Here is a 27,825-nt window from a genome sequence, read left to right as displayed (position 1 = left end):
ACTGTTTCTCTAACACTATACATTAAGTTGCTATTATATCTGTGTAGTAACAATGTTATTACACAAGTAACAAAATTTAATTAAAGTTTTGTTGCATAAGTCTAAAGCAAATACACTTTGGCCCTGTCCAGAAACAACCCTGACCACTACCCCTTTAGATTGGATAGGTGTGTGAACATCATGGCAAAATTATATCTGGCCTACCAGAGAGCAAAATGGAGCTACATCCATAATGCTTACACCTATCCAATTATTTCAGATCTACATGGAGTACCTGTGGTGCAGGGACTAGGGATATGGGTTGTTTCTGATTATACAACGTGTGGGTCTGATCCTGAATGCTGATTGGTTAAAACCACATTCCAGCCGGTGTCTATTCCACAAGTTACCACCGGCTAAATCTATGACGTTAAAATGCCTACTTACTCTGTTCCATCTGACTTCGCAATCCACTGTCTCATCAGCCCTGCCAGGCAATTTATAAACTTGATCAACTTGAACCACCATAAATTAAAAGTATAATAATCCTGATAATTGATATAATTTGAAGATGAAGATGCTTTGGCAACACTTTGGAACATTGTTATGAGCATGTATGACCCCCTTATAATGTTATATTATCATCTCATAATGATCCTGACTAAATAGCAGCCATTTTTACTGAGTCACAAGACATTATAGAGGCTTATACATGCTTATAACATGTCATAGCGCATTATACCAATTATACCTGTTATAAGTAAAGTGTTACCGATTCTTTCCCTAAGGGTCATGTTATGGAGCTGCAACACTTCCAACAAAAAGTTATGATATCAGTTATTACAACACCTCAAATAATCATAAGAATTACATTGATGTGTGTGTGTCTGTCTGTGTGTCTTTCTCTCTCTCTATCTGTGTGTGTGTGTGTGTGTGTGTGTGTGTGTGTGTGTGTGTGTGTGTGTGTGTGTGTGTGTGTGTGTGTGTGTGTGTGTGTGTGTGTGTGTGTGTGTGTGCGTGTGTGTGTGTGTGAGTGTGCGTGTTGGGTCAGTATAGTGGTGTTGTGTAGAGAAGTGTTGGCAAGGTGTGATAATTGTACACTTTCTGTGATGGATTCCGTATCGAAAACACACCTTTCACAACACACACCTTGCTCACTAAGGGCCCGCAGGGAAATGATTCACCCCCCACACACACACACACTCTCTCTCTCTCTTCCCCCCACACACACACACACTCTCTCTCTTCCACAAACACACACACTCTCTCTCTTTCACACACACACACACTCACCACACATACACCATCCCATTGTGGTTGGTAGGCTTATCACCATTCCAGTTTGGTAGTCTGTCTTAGTTACACATGCAGTTATTGATTTCTTCCCTCCCTCCCCTATCGCAATGCATAGCTCAGAGAAGAGAAAGGCCCTGGGTTCCCAAGCATTGTTAAGATGCAGCAGTGCTACTCTCTCTGTCTGAGGAGGAGGAGGAAGAGGAGGAGAAGGAGGAGGAGCCGAACAGGCAGCACCATCAGAGGCAGCGCTGCAATAGATCTGCTGTATCTGCATGATTCCCCCATCACTCCCTCTGCCCTTCCACACCACTTCCAAGCTGAGGTGGGGAGGGAGGGAGGGAGGAAAGGGAGGGAGGGAGGAAAGGGAGGAGAGAGGGGGAGAGTTAAGAGGTAGCTGGGTGAGGTGTGTCTTTGGGGTGGTGGGGGAAGGTGCTGTGTGTGTGTGTGTGTGTGTGTGTGTGTGAGAGAGAGAGAGAGAGAGAGAGAGAGAGAGAGAGAGAGAGTAGGTGTCTGAGGTGTGAATAAGGTGGATCATTTTGCATTTATTTCCGATATTGGGTAACACTATGTTACAGGTGTCACTGTTTGATATCATCATTAATGAGGTATGAAAGCCTTTAGACAAAAAAAACGTGGGTCATAGGGCACAAAATAGGTTAATGGCCCTATTCATTGTCCAGGTGGGTTGTAGACCTTTTTAAATGCCCACTGTTCAAATGGAAAATCAAATTTCTTTAAAAAGATATGTTTGACATGAATGGGATGCAATACATATTATACAGCTTTCTGGTTTGACAATCAGAATGGATAGACGTGCACTACATCACATGCATGTTTTAACACATGAGATACATTGGCCAGACATGCATGACAGGGATAATTAAGGGACACACCACATCCAAGGCTAATGTAAGAATAGTGTAAACAGAAAAGTTGCATATTTGATATTGAAGAAAGGCAGATCTTACTTCATATATTTTGTTAATGGAAAGATAGCTAAAGACTGTGAGAAAAGATTCTCACTCTATAAAACAGAATAGAAAAGTATAGAATATTACAGTATAGAATATTACAGTATAGAATATTACAGTATAGAATATTACTGTATAGAATATTACAGTATAGAATATTACAGTATAGAATAGTACAGTATAGAATAAAATAGAAAATAATAGAATAGAATAGAATAGAATAACTCTACTTTATACTTCCCTCTGATAGTTTATATATTAAAATGTAATAAGAATAGTTCTGAGATAAAGACGTTGAAATTAAATGTAAGTTGTCTGTCCGTTTGCCGTTGTCTGGATCTTTATCGGCTTGTTAAAAAAATGCACAGAGGTGGCTTGCGACATTACAATATTCGTTATAACATTATAAAAGCCATTTCAAAGGCATGTAACATTATTTATTATAACATTATAATAGAGGTACAGTATAACATGCATAGGCTAAAACAAAGTAATAATGAGCAAGTGGAGAATACAAATTAAAACAGATCATTTAACAATGAATTAATCAATCAAATAAGAAATTAATATCATTATGTGGACATGGACAAAAATAGTCAAGTATGTTCTTATTCTAAACACTCATTTTAAGTGCCCTAGACTTTATTATTTGTTTGTGGCAGAATTAAGATCTGAAACGAATTTATCATTCAAGATTAATGTACTAAATATTACTGCCATTTTTTTCTTTAGATTAATCTATCAGAAAAGTTTCATTCTCATGTAGGCTTGTCATAGCCACACAAACGTAGACTTCTATTTGACCAGGCGCTCTAGCCCAGTGAGTCTCATGAGAGCATTCCAGTTTGGTAGTCAGTTTGGAATTTGAATAGCACAGAAGAACCGCCTCTGTCTGATTGGCCCTGATCACCACATATGGGTGGAGTTTGCATGTCAATCAATAGGGAGCCCGGGTCCTCATTGGCGCAAGCCGAGGTGGGCCGACTCCTCCTCGTAATATATATACTCTGGCTAAGTATCCCTAGCAAATGATTGCTTGCTCGCATACAGAGGGAAGCGGACAGCCGTGTTCAATGTTTCACCACCGAGCTGACTTAAGCCTTCGCCCCCGAACGAAATATCGTGACTTCCACTGAGAGAAAGTCGCTTTTCTGCGTCGGAGAGCAGCGGGAAACGACTATTTCATCACCATGATCAACACAATGGAGTGTGCAGTGGATGCACAAAGTCTAATATCCATTTCCTTACGGAAGATTCACAACTCCAGGACGCAGAGAGGAGGGATCAAGCTGCACAAAAACCTCCTGGTGTCCTATGTACTGAGGAACGCCAGACAGGTCTACATGAACGAGAAGTACGCAGAGATCTACAGGATGCAGCAGTACGAGGAGGTGATGACCGTCTGCAACGAGATCCAGGAGTTAAACCCGCTGGATTTGGCCGAGGACTGCGAGGAGCAGAGCGGGGACTGCTGCGGCAACGACGGGGTGAGCGAACCGGCGAGTCTCTGCTGTGCGCTGCTGCCAGTAAGCCACCTAACAGCAGTGCAGTCAGCGCATATCCAAGCCCCATCCGCCTGCTCCGCGCCTCTCTCTCTCCAAAGCGACGAGGTATGCAAGGAGACGGAGCCCTCGTTCTACCGGAGCTGTTGTGCGGAGGCTTACCCTGTATCAAATTGTGACTTTTCCCCGGTGAACAACAACCTACACTGCAACAAAACGACAGTGCTCGATCTGGACACGCACGTAGTGACCACTGTGGAGAATGGGTACCTGCACCAGGACTGCTGCGCGTCGTTCCAACAGTGCTGCCAGGGCGCACAGTCCCCAGCCAAGAAACGGAAGGTTGACTTTGAATATTATATATCCGATATTGAGGAAGTACCGGATTTCACGCCATGTAAAAGGGCGAAATTCGAGGACTGTTCCTACGCAAATTCGGAACACTTGGACACGTCGAACATTTCCAATCTGATCTCGATTTTCGGCTCGGGGTTTTCGGGGCTGGTGAGCAGACAGGCGGACTTTGAGCAAGCCATGAACGGACAGTTCTGTAGCAAACAAGCCCTAGCGAGCCTAGGGGCATGGACTAGAGCTATAGTAGCTTTTTGACTCCATGGTCAACTAGAATCAAACACTTTATGAAATTGTACAAAGTCTAAATCAAATTGACTTTATTTTTGCAAGAAAGGCTATTTAAACATTGAACAGTTTTTGTTTGTTTGTTTGTTGACTCTCGTTTTTACGGAGAGGGAGAGGAAGGTTGTGCCACATATGATGTGCAGGCTTTCCTTTTAAACCGAAAATGTCTACATAACACATTTTTACATGGTAGTTGTGAATTTTATCTAACGAAGTTGATTTCGTTGCCTTAAACCCAACGCATACTACTGCTAGCTATTGTTGCAAACATTGAAAGTGGTTGAATGTCTCGCTCGCGGATTATGTTTTGATTTGGTCTCACCTACAGAACACTTTTGAACACAATGTCTCGTTTTAAGACGCTACACAAGTATTGTGACTGAATAGCAAGCATTTAATGTAGCCTCAGCTCCAGGCTAAATAGAAAAGTGTGCCCATGGGATGGCTTTTCAACATGCTTTTGTTGTGCGTAGTGGTTTAATACGGTAAACAACTAACAAAAAGCTATAACAAACATAGGCTACACAAATACTGTTGTGTTGTACTTGGTTTAATATCTTGTATTTCTGGGTTGATATTTAAATCTTGGATATCGAAACTCATATTCTAAGGAGTCGGACACCAGTAGGCTATGTTACATGGGAACTACATGGCACATTCTGACCACACATAAATTGACAGGTAAAGGCGCAATGGCTCAGACTTAAATTTCCCTCTCAAACTCGTGGGTGCATTAACTCTGAACCAGCTTGCTGCGTCTCTCTCTATTGATGTGCTAGTTGTAGGCTACCCAACTTTCCACCTCATCTCTGATCAGAACCATTAATTCCTCCAAATCCCAGAATGCACGTGTAATCGACTCAATCCAGGTATTTGTTTTTGACAGTTCGATCTGTTGAGCGTTCCCCCTCCCCCTGAACCTATAACAAAAAGTTACTGATCAAGCCTTCACAGTAATTCATGATGCCAACATGGCTTGGTTTTGTGAGTTTTGTTTTATTTTCTAAAATTTTAAGACCTTTTGTTCTAAAAAGGCAAGCTCATAATTTTGCCATACATCCACACATTATAAGCACTATGTGTACTGAAATAAAGATGTCTTTACAGACGTCCTCTCCATATTTTGTTGGTATTCTTGTATTTTTGTGCATATTAAATTGTATATCACCGGGTAAAACTGTTTTAGAACATATTTGTTAAGAATTTATAATCTTAATAAAAAAAATGCAACAAATCCACTCTCTCCTTGATTTATTGTTTGAATGGCATGCTGCCCAAACTTTGTGCGTTGAAGTCATATTTTGTCTCAAATATATGTTTTAATTCCCTGAAACTACAGTCAGAACCATAATCACCTGACGTCTGTGAGGGATTCTGTCCCACTCAGATGCTGCAATAAGGGAGAGATGTAGGCCTATTCTGTAACCAGTGTTAGAAAAGGGGATTGGGGCCTTCATTCATATGTTCCATACACCATACAGTTTATCTTCTCACACCACTGTGGGTAACTTAATAGATATGCAGCCATCAATGGCCATTTTTAACACTTCCTCTAGATCAGAAAGACCTGGTTATCAACACAAATATCCATGACATGTATCATGTATTTTGGGCTACTACATTTCATTTTATGAGCCTCTTCGTCTAAAGACTTTACATCTACCAGGTCTCTGCTTTTTGGACTTGGCTATTATTGACAACATTCATGTTATTGATAAATGGGGAAAAACAGGTTTCAATCTAAAACAAAAGTAGTGTATGAGGTGATACAATTTTACAAATTGGTTGTTAAAACTATGTGGAGTGCAACATTGTAACAACAATGCAGGATATATTTTGTATCTAATAGAGATTGTGTTTAAAACTGTTCCACTTGAGAAAAGGCAGTGGTTAATTTCTAGTCCAAACTCACATATGACTGACTGTGCTACGTGTGCTTGGTTGCAGTGCTGACTGGGATCCGGCTGTGAGCTCTGAGCTTTTTTGCCAGGCATTTCCCCCAAAACTTGCAGTCGTGTTATCTCCGCTATATGCCACTTGGTGGTGTTCTTCAAAATCAATGAATGAAGGTATTAGAAAGCCTATGTAGCGGCACCTCAGGCTGACCTCAGCTTCGCTGCTCCCCCCTCGACACCCTCCCCAACCTCATCCATTCCGCTTCCCATCCCTCCTCCTCTCTCCCCGTCTCCCTCGTTTTTATTCCAACCCGAAACCTCTCGACTCTTCTCAATTTGAGATAGCGCAGTAGGCTACGTCCAACACATCAACGCAGCTATACCTTTAGCCTAGGCATCTCTTTCAAGTCTCGGTTGCCGGCACTGTTTTCCATTTTCCGTTGTGCATAATAATTTGGCATAGGTAGGTCGTAAATAGAAGGCATCACTATGCGCGTCGGTTTTATTAGATTATACTATTATTTAGCATGATTTGAGGATACTACGACTAATAATGGAAGATCAGAATGCGTTTTATATAGGTTACAATTAATGTAGCCATTTTAGCCAAACGGGTAATGGACATCTGATTATGCTTTTTTAATTCTCTCTCTAATTCGATTATTATTTGGAGCATTTGGTCGTGGTAGAGGGGTTTCATCTCCAAAAAGCGATCTGGAAAATATTTTTATATAAAGCTTTAAAATGAGAGCGTTCTCCTCCCACTGTGACAAATGGTGTGGATTAGGGTTCGTTTAGTGGTGTAGAGCGAGCTCCTCCGCGTGGATTCCAAAGGAATAGCATCGGTCTCACAAATAATTCCAAAGACTGGTGCAGTCGGCGAGAATGTGGTTTCGCGTTACAATTTTGTAACACACATTTATAGTGACAACTGGCTTTACTACAATAGCCGTATAATAAACACATTAAAAAATGCTTAACGTGCGTAGTGTGCACTGGCCCTCGCCAAAATATCAAGCAGTTGCTCCTGTCACACACGCATGTGCTTATGTTCAGGCGGTTTCGTTCGTTTTGAGAAGTTTATAGCCTATCATCAACAAGAGTATGCGTCTAGTTTCTTTTAACCCATTGAAGTGACAGAAGGCCGCTTTACCCGCGCGCATGGTCTAAAAGCCCCTCCACCATCCCCATCCTTATCTGCGTCGCCAGCAGTTGATGATCACAGCACAACAGTCGCACCATGCATTTGAATAGGTGGGGGGGCTGGGATGAATATAGGGTGATTCCGAACGCTATGCTCAGGCTCCTCTCCTCTCTTCCCTTTAATTAGGCAGCAGCAAGCAGCACTTTCAGGGGCCACTTTTCTGAACGCGCACAACCCGACAGTGACGAGGCAGAAATTAAGAACGGAATTTGCGTGGAGAATTCGGATCAACTGCAGAGAGGGAAAGAGAGACAGAGGCCTATGAGTGTTTACATTTAACTATGAAATGATGAATGCCTGGAACTATCTATGCCTATAGATCCTTTGTGTTACCTGGCCTTCCACATGGACAAAAGAGGTTGGGTTTACAAACTAAACTAATGCTATCAGCACACTGATGACAGGATTGCACCTTCTGTAAAATGTGCAATCTGCTCAAAGCATGAGGGCTCCACAACGGTACAAAATGTAAATTTCCTGTTATTCTCACCTACCAGGAAGAAAAAGAAAACCAGTATGCCAGATCTGTGTTCAAGTTTAAATATCCTATAGCTCCATTGAGTAAGCCCCACCTCTTCATAATTTATAATTCATGGGTGTTGTTGCTGGTGACCTACTGAACCCCAATATACCAAAGTCTGGTTGATAATTGTGTACCATCAGAGGTATGGGCTCCCGAGTGGCACAGCGGTCTAAGGCACTGCATCTCAGTGCTTGAGGCATCACTTCAGACCCCCTGGTTCGATTCCAGGCTGTATCACAACCGGCCGTGATTGGGAGTCCCATAGGGCGGCGCACAATTGTCCCAGCGTCGTCCGGGTTTGGCTGGTGTAGGCCGTCATTGTAAATAAGAATTTGTTCTTAACTGACTTGCCTAGTTAAATAAATAAAAAATGACTATAATTATTTTCACAATACTGAGCAAACCCAAACCAAGCTGACCCAAACCAAGCTGAGATGAGATGTACTGCCCTGGCATGGTTACACATCCACCATGGATACACATCCACCATGGTTGCTGGAACAGTGTTGGTAAAGACAAGGCCTATGTGAAAGGAAAATGACCAAGCCAGCACGGTACAGTTCGGGTTGGTATTATAGTGTCACAAGGGTATATTACAATTATTTCACTTTTCATTTCTAACCCTATTTCAGTTGAATGAGTTTGTCGAGAACCATGTAGACATTTTCAAAACCAACCACCAGCTTCCACAAAATAATGACCAAACACCAAAATTATTAACAAATTATTATAATAGGACTTACAACTTGGATGATCGTACAGGCAATAATGACATTGATACATTATGCGACAAAACTGAACAGTTGGCCAAAACATCAGTGGACACTCAAAACAAAAATCTGAGAACTGCTAAAGAAATTAGAATATCTCAAATCATCCAATTCATCAGAGAAACACATGCAAATCACATTCATATCACAACCCCTTGTAATGAAGAACCAAATATAAAAAAAACTGCTCTGTATCAAGGACTCAAGTGTCCAGTATGGGGTAAGAGATATACACATCAGGCCACTCACAGTAAAGCCAAGCTCTTGTCTCGGCAATGTTTATCCAACAAGGCTAACCTATCCCCTCTACACCAGGGGCGTGTTCATTAGTGCACACAATGGAAAACTTTCCAAAATATTACGCAACAGAAAACGAAAATGCGTTTCTTATTGGACAAGTTCAGGTAGCCCCCTCTTTCAGTCCATTTTCTTCCATTTGGTGCCTAATGAACACGACCCTGGTCAGCACTTGTACATTTATAGAAATAAATAGACACACTAGTAAAGGTACACACTCTATCAGTGTTGCATTGAGAATGACTAACAGCTTTCCATAACACGCTTACACGCTTACACACACACACACACAAAAACGCTTCAATCTCCAGGGGGACAGTAAGAGAACAAAACCAAACTGAATTGAGTCACTGATCATCGTGGTGCCGTCATTGGCAATTTGGGGAGGGTCTTTTTTTGTCTAAAGAGAAAACTTTGGGGTTGGTGTCTGTGCTAATATTGGGGAGGAATTTGGGGGTCTTTCTTGTGCGAGGATCAAGCGTTCATCCTCAAGGGATGCTGGGAGTTTTGTCTCTCCGTCACACACATGGTTTCCTTGGATGGCCGTCAGGGCTTCACAGGCTGGATGGAGATGAGACTGCCAAACTTGAAGTGCTGAATGACGGGGAACTTCTCCAAGCACTAGGAGTAGATGAGGAGAAAGAGAGAGAGAGAAGGGAGGGAGGGAATTTACAAGGATGAATAGAGAAAAAGAAGATGGTCAAAGAAAGAAGGAAGAAAGAAAACGTTGGGGGGGGGGTTAAAAAGTAAGAGGGAGAGACAGGAAAGAAAGAGAGATGGGGTATCAGATAGAGATGAGGAGAGAAACATTTGAGATATTTGTTTAACCTATGAGAAATACATAAAGCGAATAGAGGACGGGTGGTGAAGAACAGAAGCGGTACAATTTGCTTTACTTTGTCTAGTGCGAACTTGGTTTAGCATAATCCATACACACCAACCAAAGCCAAAGCTATGGACTTGGCTAGAACAAGCAACTTCGTGCAATTCACATACGGTGGTCTAGGTCCTAAAATAAAGGTGTCAAAGCTTGCTAGCGAGAGCTTCCCTCCACTGATTATTATCACAAATTTGCGTCGCTGAATATTTGCATACATTTGAAACTTTCCCGGCTCTAGGATAATACAAGGGTAGCTTCAGCGACTGAAGCTACCACAGGGCAGCTATCATTAGCCCTTATCAGCGCACCTTTCATCTCCTCCACAGCTGCCAGTCCATGGCTCAGTTACCTCTGGCTGTGACAATTTGGTCACATTTACATTCGTCTAAACATTGAGAGTTGTATCTGCCTTTCGTGTGGCTAGCTAGCCACTTTCAGACCCGACATTGCTCTTTATACTCTCCATGGACCTCTCAAAATCAGGGCCGTTGTACAAAACAAATTCATCATTGGATCGTCTCTAACCAATCAGAGTATCAAAGCCAATGACGACTCAGGACCAACCCATCGGTATCTGTGACCAATCAGAAGGGTCAGAATGTGTTCGCATTCTACAAGGCATCAGGTAGGAAAGCATAGCCAGACTCACTGTGGAGAAGAAACGCTAGCAGGCGTGGCGTTGGGCCGGCGTGAACCAGCTAACTTCACACTCAGATCATTGGCATATGAAACTTTGATAAATAAAATGGGAGTTTTTGAGTACAATCTGTTTCTACAATCGTGTGATCGCCATTGAAAACAATTAAATGGAGATGGCTTTCACCTGGCCAGTAGTTCACACTCCTAGAGGTGATAGACTGTTGGGGAGATTGAGTTGCCCAGTTCCAAATTGACCACTAGTCCCTAGTTAAAATAATAATATAAAAAATAAAAAATATATAAATATATATATCCCAAAAAATATATATATAAATATATCTAAATAAAAAGTAACAGCTGGATGGTATCAGCAATATTGCTTCTACTTACTACCTTGTAGCACCACATTGCCAAAATCTCCCCTCGTGGGTGTTTCTTCGGAACGGCCTGTAAAACTGGTCTAAAACTAGTCTATCAAGCAAGGTGTCAAAGCTTGCTAACGAGAGCTTCCCTCCGCTGATTGTTAACGCAATGTTGCGTCGCTGATAATTTGCAAGAAGTTGAAACTTTCTCGCCCTGAAGAATGCACACTGTGTGCCGAAATGTTTGTTTACCCATTAAAATGTTGGGATCATATATAGTGTGACTTTCTTTTCATACACATCTCTAGCTGCGAAGAGTGAAAATATTAAATGTCTCATTGTGCCTCCATCCATTGGAAATGACTGATTTACAGGGGGCCAGTATGAAAAATTTATGCACTCACTAAAACTGTAAGTCGCTCTGGATAAGAGCGTCTGCTAAATGACAAAAAGAAAATGTTTACGGTAGTTCAGTGGCTCAAAGTAATAAACAATGTGAATCCACAGCAAATGCTAAAGATTTAGATGTGTGGAGTCAAAATTATTATTGCGCAACCTTGGGTAACACTTAATTTACCTAGTATTAGTGCTGAAATATTAACCATTTTTAAACATGTAATTGACCGAAGTAGGTTCAATTATTTGAATTCTATTTTGTTCTGTTTTTTTCTGTGAGCTCCATGCACATTTTCTCACTGCAGTTTCTCAAGAGATAAATCAGATCAAGCCCGAACTGGATCAAGAGGGATAGAGAGATCGAGAGGTATAGAAAGCAGTTGCTTCGTGAGTTCTCTACCTGAAAATACATGATCTAAGTGATTGATAGTTAGTTAGAATTCAGCAGTCATAAAAGTATATCTTATTTACTTAGAAGAACTACTAAAATAGTGATTTTGTCAAGACAGCATAGGCAGCAGCTCTATAGAGATGAGATGATGACTTGGAATGAAATAAAAGCCATCAAATAAAACAAATGTAATATACACAACGGAAATATTTTATTAAAGTAATGTGAATAAATAATGGTTAATAAGTGATAAGCAGTAAAATAATAAAAAATGAAAACCGCTATTATTTTTTGTAATCGAACCGAAACCGAACTGACCTCAAAAAGCACTAATCACTCAGCACTACATTTTACATTTACATTTTAGTCATTTAGCAGACGCTCTTATCCAGAGCGACTTACAGTTAGTGAGTGCATACATTTTTCATACTGGCCCCCCGTGGGAAACGAACCCACAACCCTGGCGTTGCAAGCGCCATGCTCTACCGACTGAGCTACAGGGGACACTACCTAGTATCTACTTCAATATTCCAAGGTATTACATGGTAATAGCATAACAATACTCAATAATAACTATTTTAGTATATTTGTGGTTCATACAACAGGCACCTTGACATACTACACTTGTACCAGTATCAGAGGTCTCTAAAAAAAGGTAAGTACTTCTTCAATCAGCATTTGTTCAGTCATTGTCAATTGACTATATAACATCTGTAAATTAACACCAAAAAAAAACCATCCACACCAGGGTCAGGATAAACATTTGAACAGAACGACTTGTCTGAGTTGCATATTTTATTGTTGAGCCCTGGCAGAAATGGAGAAATTGCGAAAGGGCTGAGGAGGGAAGCAAGCAGCAGGCTAGAGGCAGGGCAGTGGTAGAGAGAAACGCAGAAAAGAGAGGGAGAGAGACAAGAGCACAGAGCTGATTCCCTATGTGGGGCCGGGGGAGGGAGAGTGGAATGCGAGCCTGGGAAGGATGGGGGGGGGTGTTAGCAGACAGCTTGGCCCCTCAGCTCTGGGAAGACTAGCAGGCCCACTCTTGAAAACACAGGATGTGGGCTCAGGCAGGAGAAGGGGGTGGGGCCAGCGATGCTCTCACACACACACACACACACTGACACTGTTCCGCTCTCTCAGTTCCTCTCTTGTTTAACCCTTGCCTGCCTCTTAACTTCTCAATAGAATCATTAGCCTACTATCTCTTTAGAACAAATGTGCAGTTATAAATCACACTACAAGACAGTTTCTATTTTCTCTTTCTTCCATTCCACTTGGGAGGACTACACTTCTGTTTGAATGAACTTGTGTAAACTTTAACGATTAAACTACACTACCCACACACTCAACAAAACTATTTCATTACCCCTGACATGAAATTGAATCCCTAATCTGTAGTACCTCAAACTGCCCCTGGGGAAATCCAAATGACAGAATCACCTTTAAAGGCACAGTCTGTGATTTCAACTAATGAAACTTACCCCTTGATTTGGAAGGGTATGACTGCCTTGTAACCTGACTTGACGTATGACTTCACTGTTTATGTCTTTGTTGTCATAGGATACTGTGTTAACTAAAAGATCTACATCTTTAAATCGTGTTTTGTGAAAATAATGTCGCTCGCAGGGAATGTTACTCTTTGAAACTACAGATGTATCATAGAAATTGCTATTTCCATGTTAAAATGTTATGGGACACATTTGCTTTATCGTTTACGTTTTATTTTAGGGGGACCAACTCTGTCAAGGTTCATCATCTTACAAAGTGCACTAGACAGATTGTTTTCACTCTGTGGGGTGTGTCTCCTCTTACCTCTGCCTTGTACATTCGGATCAGGCCCTGGTTGACTTTGGACCAGGTGGGGACAGCACTGATGTTCCACAGCTGATTGGAGTGCTCAGCAAATGGACCAGTTTTCATCTGGGGGGATACAGAAAGAGAGAGAGAGAGGGGGGAGGGAGAGAGAGAGAATAATGAATAATAAGAGAAAGAGAGACAGAAAGAGAGAGGGGGGAGGGGGTGAGAGAGGGGGAAGAGAGAGGATAATAAGAGAAAGAGAAAGGAGGAGAGCAGAAAGATATACATTTAATTCATCTATAAGCTAACCAGCCAATATGGAATATATAAGCCTAAGACATTACAAGACATAATGGTAGGCAGGTCAACATCTCATTATTTTTGGGGTGCCAGTGAGGAGAGTGCATTTCTTTCTTTCTTTGTGTGTGTGTGTGTGTGTGTGTGTGTGCCCTTATATTTGCCCCAAGGGAAGAAAGAGAGAGAGACAGACAGAGACAAAGAGAGCAAGAAGGGCCCTGAATGAATGAATGTAGTGGTAGTGTGTGGACACTGTCTCCCCCCACATCTCCCCCATTCCGTTCCCAGCACCTCCCCCCCACCAGAACCCTGAGTGCGGCTTGTGACCGGGGCAGGAACCCAACCCCAGCCCCTGGCTTCCCCCGGGCCTCCACAAACACACACACACAGAGACACCACCAGAGAGGGGGTGGGGTCGAGCGAGGGTACCCTGGAGGAAGGAGTGATTCACAACAGCATGTGGGGAAGGAAATGACTCTCGTTGTTAGTACACTACACACAACCTCCCAGAGAGGCTGAGACTGTTTGAGAGCATGTGTGTGTGTGTGTGTGTGTGTGTGTGTATATATGCACGTTTGTGTGTCAGCATATGAGAGTGTTCCGGTGAAAGGGTAAGAGAGAGAAAATACGCAAGCAGAACAACTGTACGTCTGAGCGTCTGAGACAGTGGATGAAGGAGAGACCATACAAACACACACAAACAAACAAACAAACAAAAAACAGGAGCACAGAGAGTGGAATGTGCTGAACGCACACATCCATAAACATAGGGTAGAGCTGAAGAACTAAAAAGATCTGCATATACACAGAGAGAAACTCATTTCTTCTGCCTCCTCACATAAGGAAAGAAAGAGAGCGAGCGATAGAGAAAAATCTCACTCACAACACACTACGGAACACAAAGCTTTTACAATCTCATCCTGGAATATACAAGGTCTGAAGTCATCTGTCTTGACACTCTCAGCACACAGGGGAACAAACTCCTATCTGGAGGTGACAGTATTCCCTCCCAAATATGCCCTCCTAGACACAACTATGACAAAACAACCAACAAAACCGGGTCACAACTCCTGCAGATCTGTCGCACGCTGGGTCTGTACATAGTCAATGGTAGGCTTTGAGGAGACTCCTATGGTAGGTACACCTACAGCTCATCCCTTGGCAGTAGTACTGTAGATTACTTTATCACTGACCTCAACCCAGAGTCTCTCAGAGTGTTCACAGTCAGCCCACTGACACCCCTATCAGACCACAGCAAAATCACAGTCTACTTGAACAGAGCAATACTCAATAATGAAGCATCAAAGCCAAAGGAACTGAATAATATTAAGAAATGCTATAGATGAAAGGACAGTAGTGTAGAAACCTAACAAAAACTAATTAGGCAACAACAAATTCAATCCCTTTTAGACAACTTCCTGGACAAAACATTTCACTGTAATAGTGACGGTGTAAACTTGGCAGTAGAAAGCCTAAACAGTATATTTGACCTTTCAGCTTCCCTATCAAATAAAAAAATGTCAAGCAGACAACCTAATAAAATTAAAAACAACAAATGGTTTGATGAAGAATGCAAAAACCTAAGAAAGAAATTGAAAAACCTATCCAACCAAACACAGAGACCAAGAAAACCTGAGCTTATGCCTTTACTATGGCAAATCACTAAAACAATACAGAAATACACTACAGAAAAAGATGGAACAGCATGTCAGAAAACAGCTCAATGTGAATCCATAGAATCTAACCACTTCTGGGAAAATTGGAACACACTAAACAAACAACACAAAGCGTTATCTGTCCAAAATGGCGATGTATGGGTAAACCACTTCTCCAATCTTTTTGGCTCTATAACAAAGAACAAACAGCAAAAACATATACATGATCAATTACAAATCTGAGAATCAGCTATTAAAGACTACCAGAACCCACTGGATTATCCAATTACATTGAATGAACTACAGGACAAAATACAAACCCTTCAACCCAAAAAGGCCTGTGGTGTTGATTGAATATACTTAAACTCTTTAACATAATCCTTCAATCTGGCATCTTCCTCAATATTTGGAACCAAGGACTGATCACCCATATCCACAAAAGTGGAGACAAATTTGACCCCAATAACTTCCGTGGAATATGCGTCAACAGCAACCTTGGGAAAATCCTCTGCATTACCATTAACAGCAGACTCGTACATTTCCTCATTGAAAACAATGTACTGAGCAAATGTCAAATTGCCTTTTTACCAAATTACCGTACGACATACCACGTATTCACCCTGCACACCCTAACTGATAAACAAACAAACCAAACCAAAGGCAAAGTCTTCTCATGCTTTGTTGATTTCAAAAAAGCATTTGACTCAATTTGGTCTGCTATACAAATTGATGGAAAGAGGTGTTGCGGGAAAAACATACGACATTATCAAATCAATGTTCACAAACAACAAGGGTGCAGTTAAAATTGGCAATAAACACACAGACTCCTTTCCACAAGGCCGTGGGGTGAGACAGGGATGCAGCTTGAGCCCCACCGTCTTCAACATATATAATCAACTAATTGGCGAGGGCCCAAGAACAGTCTGCAGCACCTGGCCTCACCCTACTAGAAACTGAAGTTGAATGTCTACTGTTTGCTGATGATCTGGTACTTTTGTCCCCAACCAAGGGTGCCTACATCAGCACCTAGATATTCTGCACAGATTCTATCAGACCTGGGACCTGACAGTAAATCTCAGTAAGACAAAAATAATGGTGTTCCAAAAAAGGTCCAGTTGCCAGGACCACAAATACAAATTCCATCTAGACACTGTTGCCCTAGAGCACACAAAAAACTATACATACCTCGGCCTAAACATCAGCACCACAGGTAACTTCCACAAAGCTGTGAACGATCTGAGACAAGGCAAGAAGGGCCTTCTAAGCCATAAAAAGGAACATACAATTTGACATCCCAATTAGGATCTGGCTAAAAATACTTGAATCAGTTCTAGAACCCATTGCCCTGTATGGTTGTGAGGTCTGGGGTCCGCTCACCAACCAAGAATTAACAAAATGGGACAAACACCAAATTGAGACTCTGCATGCAGAATTCTGCAAAAACATCCTCCGTGTAGAAGGTAAAACACCAAATAATGCATGCAGAACAGAATTAGGCCGATACACACTAATTATCCAAACCAGAAAAGAGCTGTTAAATTCTACAACCACCTAAAAGGAAGTGATTCCCAAACCCTCCTTAAGAAATCCATCACCTACAGAGAGACTAACCTAGAGAAGAGTCACCTAAGCAAGCTGGTACTGGGCTCTGTTCACAACCACAAACAGACTCCACAGAGCCCCAGGACAGCAACAGCAACACAAATAGACCCAACCAAATCATGAGAAAACAAAAATATAATTACTTGACACATTGGAAAGAATTTACCAAAAAACTAGAATGCTATTTGGCCCCAAACAGAGAGTACACAGTGGCAGAATACCTGACCACTGTGACTGACCCAAAATTAAGGAAAGTTGGACTATGTACAGACTCAGTGAGTATAGCCTTGCTATTGAGAGAGGCCGCCGTAGGCAGACCTGGCTCTCAAGAGAAGACAGGCCATGTGCACACTGCCCACAAAATGAGGTGGAAACTGAGCTGCACTTCCTAACCTCCTGCCAAATGTATGACCATTTTAGAGACACATATTTCCCTCAGATTACACAGAACCACAAAGAATTCGAAAACAAATCCAATTTTGATAAACTCCTATATCTATTGGGTGAAATACCACAGTGTGCCATCACAGCAGCAAGATTTGTGACCTGTTGCCACAAGAAAAGGGCAACCAGTGAAGAACAAACCCCATTGTAAATACAACCCATATTTATGTTTATTTATTTTCCCTTTTGTACTTTAACTATATGCACATCGTTACAACACTGTATATAGACATAATATAACATTTGAAATGTCTCTATTCCTTTGAAACTTTTGTGAGTGTAATGTTTACTGTTCATTTTGTATTGTTTATTTGACTTTATTTATTATCTATTTCATTTGCTTTGGCAATGTAAACATATGTTTCTCATGCCAATAAAGCCCTTTGAATTGAATTGAGAGAAAAAGTGAAAGAGCGAGAGAGAAAGAAAGAGAGAGAGAGAAAGAGATCGGGAGAGAGAGAGGGAGATCGGGAGAGAGAGAGGGAGATCGGGAGAGAGAGAGGGAGGGAGAGAGAAAGAGAGATCGGGAGAGAGAGAGGGAGATCGGGAGAGAGAGAGGGAGGGAGAGAGAAAGAGAGATCGGGAGAGAGAGAGGGAGATCGGGAGAGAGAGAGAGATCGGGAGAGAGAGAGGGAGATCGGGAGAGAGAGAGGGAGGGAGAGAGAAAGAGAGATCGGGAGAGAGAGAGGGAGGGAGAGAGAAAGAGAGATCGGGAGAGAGAGAGGGAGAGAGAGAGAGAGAGAGAGAGAGAGAGAGGGAGAGAGAGAGAGAGAGAGAGAGAGGGAGGGAGAGAGAAAGAGAGATCGGGAGAGAGAGAGAGGGAGAGAGAAAGAGAGATCGGGAGAGAGAAAGAGAGATCGGGAGAGAGAGAGGGAGATCGGGAGGGAGAGAGAGATCGGGAGAGATCGGGAGAGAGAGAGAGGCTGCAGCATCTTTTTGCTGTTCGGGGGAAGGAACAGGACATAGCAGCACCTCCTCCCCTCCCATCCTGCCACAGTCTCAAAATCACATTCCCCTCTCTCCGCCAGGTTTACTGGCTCACTGATGTAAAGATGGATATGGGGTACTGTGTGTGTGTGTGTGTGTGAGAGAATCTTGTCGGTGGAATGGCTTACACAAATCAGTCCTATATAATCAGTCCTTACTAGCACTGAATTTGCTTATAGCTGCTTTAATCACTATGACTGAGATGTGGTCGTCTCACCTAGCTACCTTAAGATGAATGCACTAACTGTAAGTTGCTCTGGATAAAAGCATCTGCTAAATGACTAAAATTTAAAAACAAATATGTAAATATACATAACAAGTCCAATTCCTCTGTCTCCCAAAATGATCAGAGTTCTGTGAACCAAAATTCAGTCAACTCAATTCAATTCAGTGATTCAATTAACACATAAAAAAATTGAATACAATGCATAGAATGCAATAGGGAGAAAAGATCAACTCACGACTCGCGTCAAACACAATTCATGTTGTGTATGAGCTGAACTGCGGTGGCATTGACACTGAACCGTGCAGAACACCCATTTTCAGTTTGTCTTTCTTCTGCCTCTATGTCCATCTCACCTCATTAATGAATTTGATGCACTCCAGAAACATGTAGTCCTGGTGATTCTCGTTGACCACTTTCTCATCGATGAAGTGCTTGGGCTCCAGCGTGGGGTGGTCTGGGACAAAAGGAGGGGGAGGAGAAGAACGAAGGAATGTATTAGACACACTGACCACTGGGTGTCACCCTCTCCCTTGCAACACTGCAGTATACCCTTCATAACTATCAAATATGCATGACACATATTTTCAAATACTTGCGCTGTGCATGAGTAGACTTTGCCGGGGCTAGGGGAGTAGGCCTCTTACCTACAAACTGGGAGCTGCCCCATATGAAAGGTAGAAATTGGAAATCATCCAACCCCCAGACCCCCTGGCTGCCGGCAGGCTCCATTCTGTACGTTTTCTGAAGCTTGCGCATGACCTCCAGATACCTGGTGGGGTTTTAAAAAGAAGGTTGTAGTTTCATTTATAGTCCATACGAAGTACATACAATAGACATACAATCGTTTACAGATTGTGCACACATGCACGCACGCAAGCACACACACAAAACAGTGCCCGTCTCACCTGTCAAACACCTTGAAAATGATGGCCAACTGGTCATCTACTCTGAGAGCTCCGATCTTGCAGAGACAGCAGAGGAAGATGGCAAAGGCAGCCTCGTGACCTGACAACACAACAACCTGTGTTATTCATGAACAGGCACACACGCAGATGTGATGAATATAAGTATCTCCTACTGTTACTAATGGAGTTGCAATGGGCAATACCAAAGTCAAAGTATATTTGTAAAGGACAGCATTCTGAAGAGGGAAAGAAGGGGATTTGTGTTTCAACAGTGCCCTCTAGTGGGCATATGAAACAGGGACGCACACACGTTAAGGACGTGTCTGTGTGTGTGTGTTACCTGTTCCGTAGTCTATCCTGGTGGAGTTGCCCACCGCCTCCTTCAAATACACAGCTATCTCTGGAGCCGCAGCTGCCTTGTCTTCTGGGATGACTGCTGCAACCAGGCCCTCTGCTTCCTACACACACCAGTTTTTTTTTTACATTTTTGTCATTTAGCAGAAACTCAGAGCGACTGCATATCACAACAAAACCTTCAACACACAAACAATTTCAATTCTATCTATTTTATTAAAAGACTTGTGGATAGGATAAACCCTTTGTGTGTGTGTGTGCGCTTACCTGGTCGAGCTTGGCGTACCAAGTCCTGTAGGCCTTGTTGCCGAAGCGAGAGGGCTGGTCTTCAGGAGGGGTCTCATCTATCCAGCGGTCCAGAGTCCCCAACAGAGCCAGAAGCTTCTCTATGGTCTGAAATGAGAACAGAAACATTCACAAAAACCCTGCTAACACATTTAACTGTTGTTATTTGGATACATTTGATTCAATTTTGCCAAGAAGGATAGATAATTATTATTGAGGTGACATGAAAAGCTAGTGGAGACCTATCCAAAAAGACACAAAACTGTAATTGCTGCCTAACGTGCTTCCACCATGTATTGACTCAGGAGTAGGCGGTATACTTCAATATCATCAAGATATGTTTGTATTTCAAATTAATTAATACATTTGCCATCAATTGTTACTTCCCAAGGCTCTAAGGGAAATAAATGTGAAAAGAACACAAAGGGAGTGAATACTTGTAGTTTGTGTACCAACAATGACCCCATTCTCCCTATAACTCTCTCTCGGTCTCCCTGATGATGGAAAGAAAAGTTTCCTCCAGAGACCCATTACGGAAGGGGGGGGGGGGCGTCGCCCATCTTTCACACTGACTGACAGCGTCGCTATGGCTGCAGATGCCCCTCCCCCTTCACCTCCCAAACTACTCCATAATTCATGAAAAGGCGGGACAGTAGCAGTCCGTGTGTGTGTGCCGCTACCAAAGGCAAGAATACAATATAATGGATTTACATTTATTTTTTACACATGAAATTTCAGCCTGTTCAGGTGGGATGGAGTTTTTGGCCCACAGTATAACATCCCAATCTGATCTGATTATTCTTATCAATGACCAGTCATCTTTTATTTGCATTTGTATCTTCCTACTTTGAAGGAGTAAGCGGGGTAGGCTCTAGAGAAAGGGGCGGCAGGTAGCCTAGCGGTTAACCGAAAGGTTGCTGGATTAATCCCTGAGCTGACAAGGTGGTAAAATTTGCCATTCTGCCCTTGAGCAATGCAGTTAACCTCCAACAACAACTGCTCCCCAGACACCGATGACGTGGAAGTCGATTAAGGAAGCACCCCGCACCTCTCTGATTCAGAGGGGTTGGGTTAAATGCGGAAACACAGATTTTGGTTGAATGCATTCAGTTTTTCAACTGACTAGTATCCCCCTTTCCCTTCCCTTAGAGTCTAGACGATCCTATCTGCCAATCTGGGCGGTGTATGTAAATATATTAAAATTTGCATCAACACACCCACATGATCAGACTGAGCATTTTAATGGCAAAAGGAGGCTCAGGGAAATACATTTTGATTTATTAGACATACAGTGATTTAAAAATTCAATTAAAAAGACTGTGTGGTGGCTTTCAATTAACAATGTGTGTATATCAATACAAATATGTAATACCAAGTAACACATAGTTTACATCTGAAGGGATATGTCACTAAATCAAAGTGTTGTTAGAAGGGGTGCTACATACCTCGGACACTTTGTATTCACATGTAAGTTTCTTCCCCTTCACTCCCTCGTTCAGCGTCAGAATGAATCCCATGTAATCAGCGTACGCCTTTGAGGGAGAAAGAGAGAGGGAGAGAAAGAAGGGCAGAGAGATATGGTCAGTACTCTGAATGAAGGACCTGATCTTTTCTAGTTCTCCAATCACAGGTTTCTTGAAACCTTTGTTTACTCTGTTGGGATAATAAAGACTAATCTATTTTAACATGAACTGAGGCACGCTGAGTATGTGGGTTGAGGCACGCTGAGTATGTGGGTTGTGTTCATTAGGCTATGCAACGTAATACGTTTTTTAAAGCTTTTGCAATGGTAAACTAAAAAGAGTTTCTTATTGTCCAGGTAGTCCCTCCCTGTTTAAGTCAATTTTATTCAATTTGGTGCCTAATGAACAGGACCCTGGAGTGTTTCCAATTCCATGTAGTGGGTGTCTAAACCCTCTGGGTTATAGATGGGTTTAGAATTGAACCTATATAGACCTATCATAGGTGTGGCGTACCTGGGAACGTTTCCACTTCCCCATATCAGGAACCATGCTGATCTCCTTTTTGGGCACCATGAAGTTCTGACACACAGGGATCGGTGGTGTGTCAAATTCGGGGGAGGAGCCTGAAGAGTAGAAGGGGAAACTAGTCATGCCATGTCAGCTGTGTCCCAATAGCTTGAGTTGCATGCTAGCTGTTCCAGTCATTGCACTAATTAGCAATGGCTCGCGAAATTACCGTCAGCTTCCTTCAAACTGCACGCAGAGACATAAAAATGGTATCCATGAGTTCATCTGACTCTGGGTAAGTAGAAAAAGCTAAATTGCCAAAATCTTGCACTATCCCTTTAACCAAAGGGTCAGATTAACATATCCGCACTCTGACCCTGTTTCGATTGGAGCAACTTCTGCTCCTACTTCTAATGCTGCACTGTTAGATGCCTGTTTCTGAGACAGATAATAAAATACTGTCCGCTTTACCCCAAAAAATAAATAAATAATAATCCTTGTGTTTGAGTAATCCCTCTGGAATAAATAAATAACATTGTAAGAATAACCACACACAAAAATACATGACACACAATACACATGCACACTTTAAATGATTTCATGTTCTGGGTTTTCACAGTCTTTGGACCACTCAGCAAAGTGACAGGGCAAAATAAAGAATGTAACATTGCATAGTGCAGGGGAGTTTTCCAGTTGCAAGTACAGCTTGAATGGAGGCAAACCAAATACAGTAAAATTATTATTTCAAGGACTGAAGGCCTACAGTTGTGTGTGACTGTGTGGAAAACACCCACCCACATAATGCAGACTATATAGGGCATTATTTTATTAACCTTTATTTAACCATCATCAAGCATTGGCACATCATCCCTACAGATGTTTTTTAAACATAGATGCAGGCATTACATTATGACAATAAAATCATTACTGAGCAGCACATGAAAACATTGATATAGTCTAGCTAATGTCAGTTTTCCCTGTATAAAGCTATGGCACCATGTATGACAAAGCCTAACACCGAAAGGGAAAGGCAGTGACAATAATGCATTTTTCCGTCCATTGACAGTGGCAGTGCATTAGCACGTTCTATCAATAGCTAGCTAGCTAGGTTAGCAAGTTATGTAGCTAGTGTAACAGTCATTTGCCATTAATTGGCTCATGCTGACTGTACAAAATGAACATAGCTAGCGATCATCTATATCATGCATTATACAACGGGTGGGTCTAATCCTGATTGGTTAAAATCGCATTCCAAACGGTGTCTATTCCACAAATTATCACCTGCTAAATCTATGACGTTAAAATGGCTATTTACTTGGTTTCATCTGACTGCACAATCCACTGTCTCATCAGCCCTGCCAGTCACTTCATAAACTTGATTTCTACTATAAAAAGCATCTAGACATTATCTCACATTTCTTTTAGACTAACATTTAGTTTTCAACAGAGGATATTTGTATAAACCTTAATGTCTGTCTCTCCGACATTTGCAACATTGTTTAAATATTCAAATTCGATCTCCAGCTGTCCCATAGTAATGAACGTGTTGGGAGTCCGGACAAGACAGACAGGCAGCATTTCTCAGCCAGTCGAAATCATGAATCAGCAGGTATCATTTTATGGATATATACAAAGAAATGTCAATTGAAAAAAGGTAAAACGAAACGAAGTGCAGCTATTTTGCAGACTTTCCAGCTTCAGTTTGAAGCGATTGTGTTAGCTGTGTTGTTGGCTAGCTCCTCTGAACAACAGTGTCCTGATGAGTGAGCACATTTTCTATGCCAGGCGAAATCACTCCTCATTAGCTCATTGTTATGTCCCAAAATAAATCTCACTAGAACACAGCTTAAACAAATGCGACTACTTTGTTGTTATTCTGGGTACACTTTGACGTGACTGTAAGTTAGCCATAGTTGGCTAGCTATCAAGCAAGGGATAAGAACATTGCCAGCCAGTATGGCAATGGAACATTTAGAACGTTGCGTTCATAGATACAGAACAAAGACTTAACGACTGGGTCGGGTCTCTAGCAACCGAACCGAGCATAGCACATGAAACATTGATATAGTCTAGGTAATGTCAGTGTGCCCTGTATAAAGCTATGGCACCATGTATGACAAAGCCTGACACCGAAAGGGAAAAGCAGGGACAATATTGCGTTTTTCCGTCCATTGACTTCATGCCCAAATGGCTATCTAGTGGCAGTGCATTAGCACATTCTATCAATAGCTGGGTAGTTAAGCAAGTTACGTAGCTACTGTAACATAGTCAGTAGCCATTAATTGGCTCATGCTGATTGTACAAAATGAACTTAGCTAGCTATCATCTACATCATGCAATAGATGATACAAGGTTGTTCTATAATTTGCTCACTACTAGCTAGCGCCTCGAATTAGATAGCTAGTTAACCACTACTGGCACTAGCAGATAGTCTAGCTGGCTAGCCACATTGCTAACCAGGACCCATTCATTGCATTGGCTCACGAAAAGTTAAGAGCAGCATTGTTCCACATGGGGAATCTACTTCTTTCTAATGAGAAACCATTGCATTCATTTAAATACTCCAGAAAACTCAGCATTAAACGATTAAATTAGCTACCTGAATGGTGTTCAGTCTCCGCCATGTTTACAAGAGTTGAGGCAGAGCTAGAACGATGAGCCAGATATTTCATCGGATGTATAAATGTGAAGCATCCGGTTGGCGTTTCCACTTACTACCGAATATGGTGATGAGAGGAAGCCAAGCGGGAGAAGATGGCGCGAGATTGATTTTGGCCTACATTCTGCAAATGTTCTCATCGATGAAACATTTGATCTCAATACAGTTTTCTGTTTCCAAAAATAGAATCGGACTGTTTTGTAGACTTTACCCTTTGGCAAAGTAAAAAAAATAAAATGCGTTGTTTAGAAGGGCGAAGTGAGTTATTGCACACGCGCGCTTCACAGAGTAGGCGTTCCCAAACGGAAATATGTAAATACATGCTAGAACAAGCCAATAGGATCTCGCTAGCTCGAGCTTGGCTCTGCCCACCTCCTTGCTTGTTCTTGCCATTATTATTAATTTGCTCCCATTGGAAACAACAGGATGTGGTCTATCTTGGGTTAGCTATACAAATCTTTGGTTGAGGTTTTGACAACATCAGTCACCTTTCAACTTTCACCCTAGTCTTGAGCGTCTTTTGCAGCGCCCTCGTGCGTTGTTGCGGTGCACTGCACGAGACTAGTGCGTAGGCACCATAGAGGTAGATAGAATCGGATTTGATTTGAGTCCTCTATTTGTCACATGCACCAAATACAGCAGGTGTAGACTACAGTGAAATGCTTACTTAGGAGCACTTTCCCAACAATGCAGAGTTAAAAAGTAAGAAAATATTAGCAAAAAATAAGGTAATATGAACACTATAAAATAACAATATTGAGGCTATATACAAGGAGTACCGGTACCTAGTCAATGTGCAGGGGTGCAAAGTAGTTGAGCTCATTAACATAATATGTACATATGGGTAGGACAAAAAGTGTCTAGGCCAGGGTTGCCCAACTCTGTTCCTGGAGAGCTAATTATTAGAATCAGGTGTGCTAGATTAGGGTTGGAGCAAAAACCTACAGGACGGTAGCTCTCCAGGAACAGGGTTGGGCAGTCCTGGTCTAGGCAATCAGGATAGATAATAAACAGAGTAGCAGCAGACCTGTCTTTATATCTGTGTCATTATAGCATCTGTGACAGCATGGGCAGCGCCATTGAGGCTACAACCCATAGGAATCCCCACCCAGTTGACTAATTTGACTACTTTAAAATGGCAGAAGCATGGTGGAAGCCCTCAATGGCGCTGCCCATGCTAAATTGGCCTTTTGGCCTCTAGAGGCCTTTATTATTCTCTATGGTAGCGTTATTTTCTACAAGCTCTTGGTGCTTAAAGACAATTTGGACCTCTGGAAAACAAAACGAGGTCAAATCATGACATCAGCGATCTTCAGGTCGAAGCTCTAGAAAGATGCCCGAGTTTCCGACATGGAATTCAGAGTTGGATGACCATTCAGTTCCCAATTGTCTTGAACGAACTGAAGTCGGAGGTCTGAGATTTCCGAGGTCGTAGTTGTTTTGAACGCGGCATTAATGCAGACGCAAGATTCGATGTGTTGCAATGTCGTTTTCGCCACAAAAGAGGCGGCTCCTTGTAGTACGCTCCGGCATTCGATATAATTGTTTTACTACCTGAAAATTGAGACACGCCGTATCATGCCTTCCGCAGCATGGCGGCAGTGTTGTCACTTAGTTCCTTGATCTGATCTACACAACATTAGGAACACCTGCTCTTTCCATTACATAAACCACGTTTCCATCCAGTTTTTATGGGAGTAAAGTCATACCATAATTTTAAAAAATCACTACAGCTGTGAAGGAAACTAAGTTTCGGTACAATTGTATAAATGCAGACAGATCAGTTCGACATGGTGGGATCTTTTTGTGTTGGTAAAATGTATTATAAGAGAAATGGCGGTGGAAACGCCTTTATAAACAAATATTGATATAACAACCATCATATCGAAGTAAACTTGGAGTCAGGCCATGACATGGTGCGTGGTCCTCCCACTACAACTCGGGAAACAGTTTATTAACAGATTAAATAATAAGGTATGATCAGTGGTGTAAAGTACTTAAGTAAAAATACTTTCAATTACTACTTAAGTAGTTTTTTTGGTATCTGTACTTAACTTTTTATATTTTGGACTACTTTTACTTCACTATATTCCTAAAGAAAATAATGTACTTTTTACTCCATACATTTTCCCTGACACCCAAAGGTACTCGTTACATGATGTATGCTTAGCAGACCAGGAAAATGGTCAAATTCACTCACTTATCAAGAGAACACGTGGTCATCCCTACTGCCTCTGATCTGTCAGACTCACTAAATACAAATGCATCGTTTGTAAATGGTGTTGGAGTGTGCCCCTGGCTATTCCTAAATTTTAAAAACAAGAAAATGGTGCCATCTGCTTTGCTTAATATAAGGCATTTGAAATTATTTATACTTTTACTTTTGATACTTAAGTATATTTTAGCAATTACATTTACTTTTGATACTTAAGTATATTTTGAACCAAATACTTTTAGACTTTTACTCAAGTAGTATTTTACTGGGTGACTTTTACTTGAGTAACTTTCTATTAAGATATCTATACTTTTACTCAAGTATGACAATTTGGGTACTTTTCCCACTACTGAGTGTTGTCCACATTATCCTGCTTTTTATTCTCATGTTCTGACAAAAGATGGCTTTGTCCTATTTCTGTCTTCTTTCAGTTTTCACAGGCAACAACTGTAGTTTAGATATTTGTGATCTAACTGCGCCACAATCCAAAGTAATAAAGTTGTAGTCTATCAAAGTAATTAGACCAATTATTTTCCTATATTTAACTTTGACTACATGTAAGTGCTTTGATTTAAATAGTAAAGTAAAACTTTTAAAAGAGCTAAAGAAAGACATCTAGTTTTTAATTATACATCAGATTATTTCACATGAAGATGTGGGAAGCTAAAAAGTTTAGTTAGCCACG

The 27,825-nt window shown here is 41.6% G+C and overlaps 2 protein-coding genes across 2 annotated transcripts; one reads left to right on the top strand and one right to left on the bottom strand.

Moving 5' to 3' along the window:
- Nucleotides 1–3,257: 3,257 nt before the first annotated feature.
- On the top strand, nt 3,258–5,615 carry ier5l (immediate early response 5-like). The gene has a single exon (XM_041899385.2). The coding sequence runs from the start codon at nt 3,437–3,439 to the stop codon at nt 4,355–4,357; it is 921 nt and encodes a 306-aa protein (XP_041755319.2). The 5' UTR covers nt 3,258–3,436; the 3' UTR covers nt 4,358–5,615.
- A 3,107-nt stretch (nt 5,616–8,722) lies between these two features.
- Nucleotides 8,723–24,967, bottom strand: ptpa (protein phosphatase 2 phosphatase activator). Its single transcript, XM_041897537.2, has 10 exons — nt 24,866–24,967; nt 22,273–22,382; nt 21,742–21,828; nt 20,279–20,404; nt 19,998–20,115; nt 19,658–19,757; nt 19,397–19,521; nt 19,106–19,206; nt 13,557–13,664; nt 8,723–9,697 (listed from the first exon to the last, which is right to left on the bottom strand). The coding sequence occupies exons 1-10, from the start codon at nt 24,936–24,938 to the stop codon at nt 9,623–9,625; spliced, it is 1,023 nt and encodes a 340-aa protein (XP_041753471.1). The 5' UTR covers nt 24,939–24,967; the 3' UTR covers nt 8,723–9,622.
- Nucleotides 24,968–27,825: the final 2,858 nt, after the last annotated feature.

This window comes from Coregonus clupeaformis, chromosome 15 (genome assembly GCF_020615455.1).
Source record: "Coregonus clupeaformis isolate EN_2021a chromosome 15, ASM2061545v1, whole genome shotgun sequence".
In the NCBI taxonomy this organism is placed as follows: domain Eukaryota; kingdom Metazoa; phylum Chordata; class Actinopteri; order Salmoniformes; family Salmonidae; genus Coregonus; species Coregonus clupeaformis.
The sequence above is the reverse complement of the archived record's forward strand: the minus strand, read 5'-3'. Positions and strand labels throughout refer to the sequence as shown.

What these genes read in the sequence shown, in the direction of transcription:
- ptpa (XM_041897537.2), bottom strand. Translation starts at nt 24,938, where the DNA reads ATGAAATATCTGGCTCATCGTTCTAGCTCTGCCTCAACTCTTGTAAAC. An exon ending in ATTTTCAAGGTGTTTGACAG is followed by an intron (nt 19,522 to 19,657) that starts GTGAGACGGGCA and finishes AAACCCCACCAG; the next exon opens with GTATCTGGAGGTCATGCGCA. An exon ending in TCCGAATGTACAAGGCAGAG is followed by an intron (nt 9,698 to 13,556) that starts GTAAGAGGAGAC and finishes ATCTACTCCTAG; the next exon opens with TGCTTGGAGAAGTTCCCCGT.
- ier5l (XM_041899385.2), top strand. Translation starts at nt 3,437, where the DNA reads ATGATCAACACAATGGAGTGTGCAGTGGATGCACAAAGTCTAATATCC.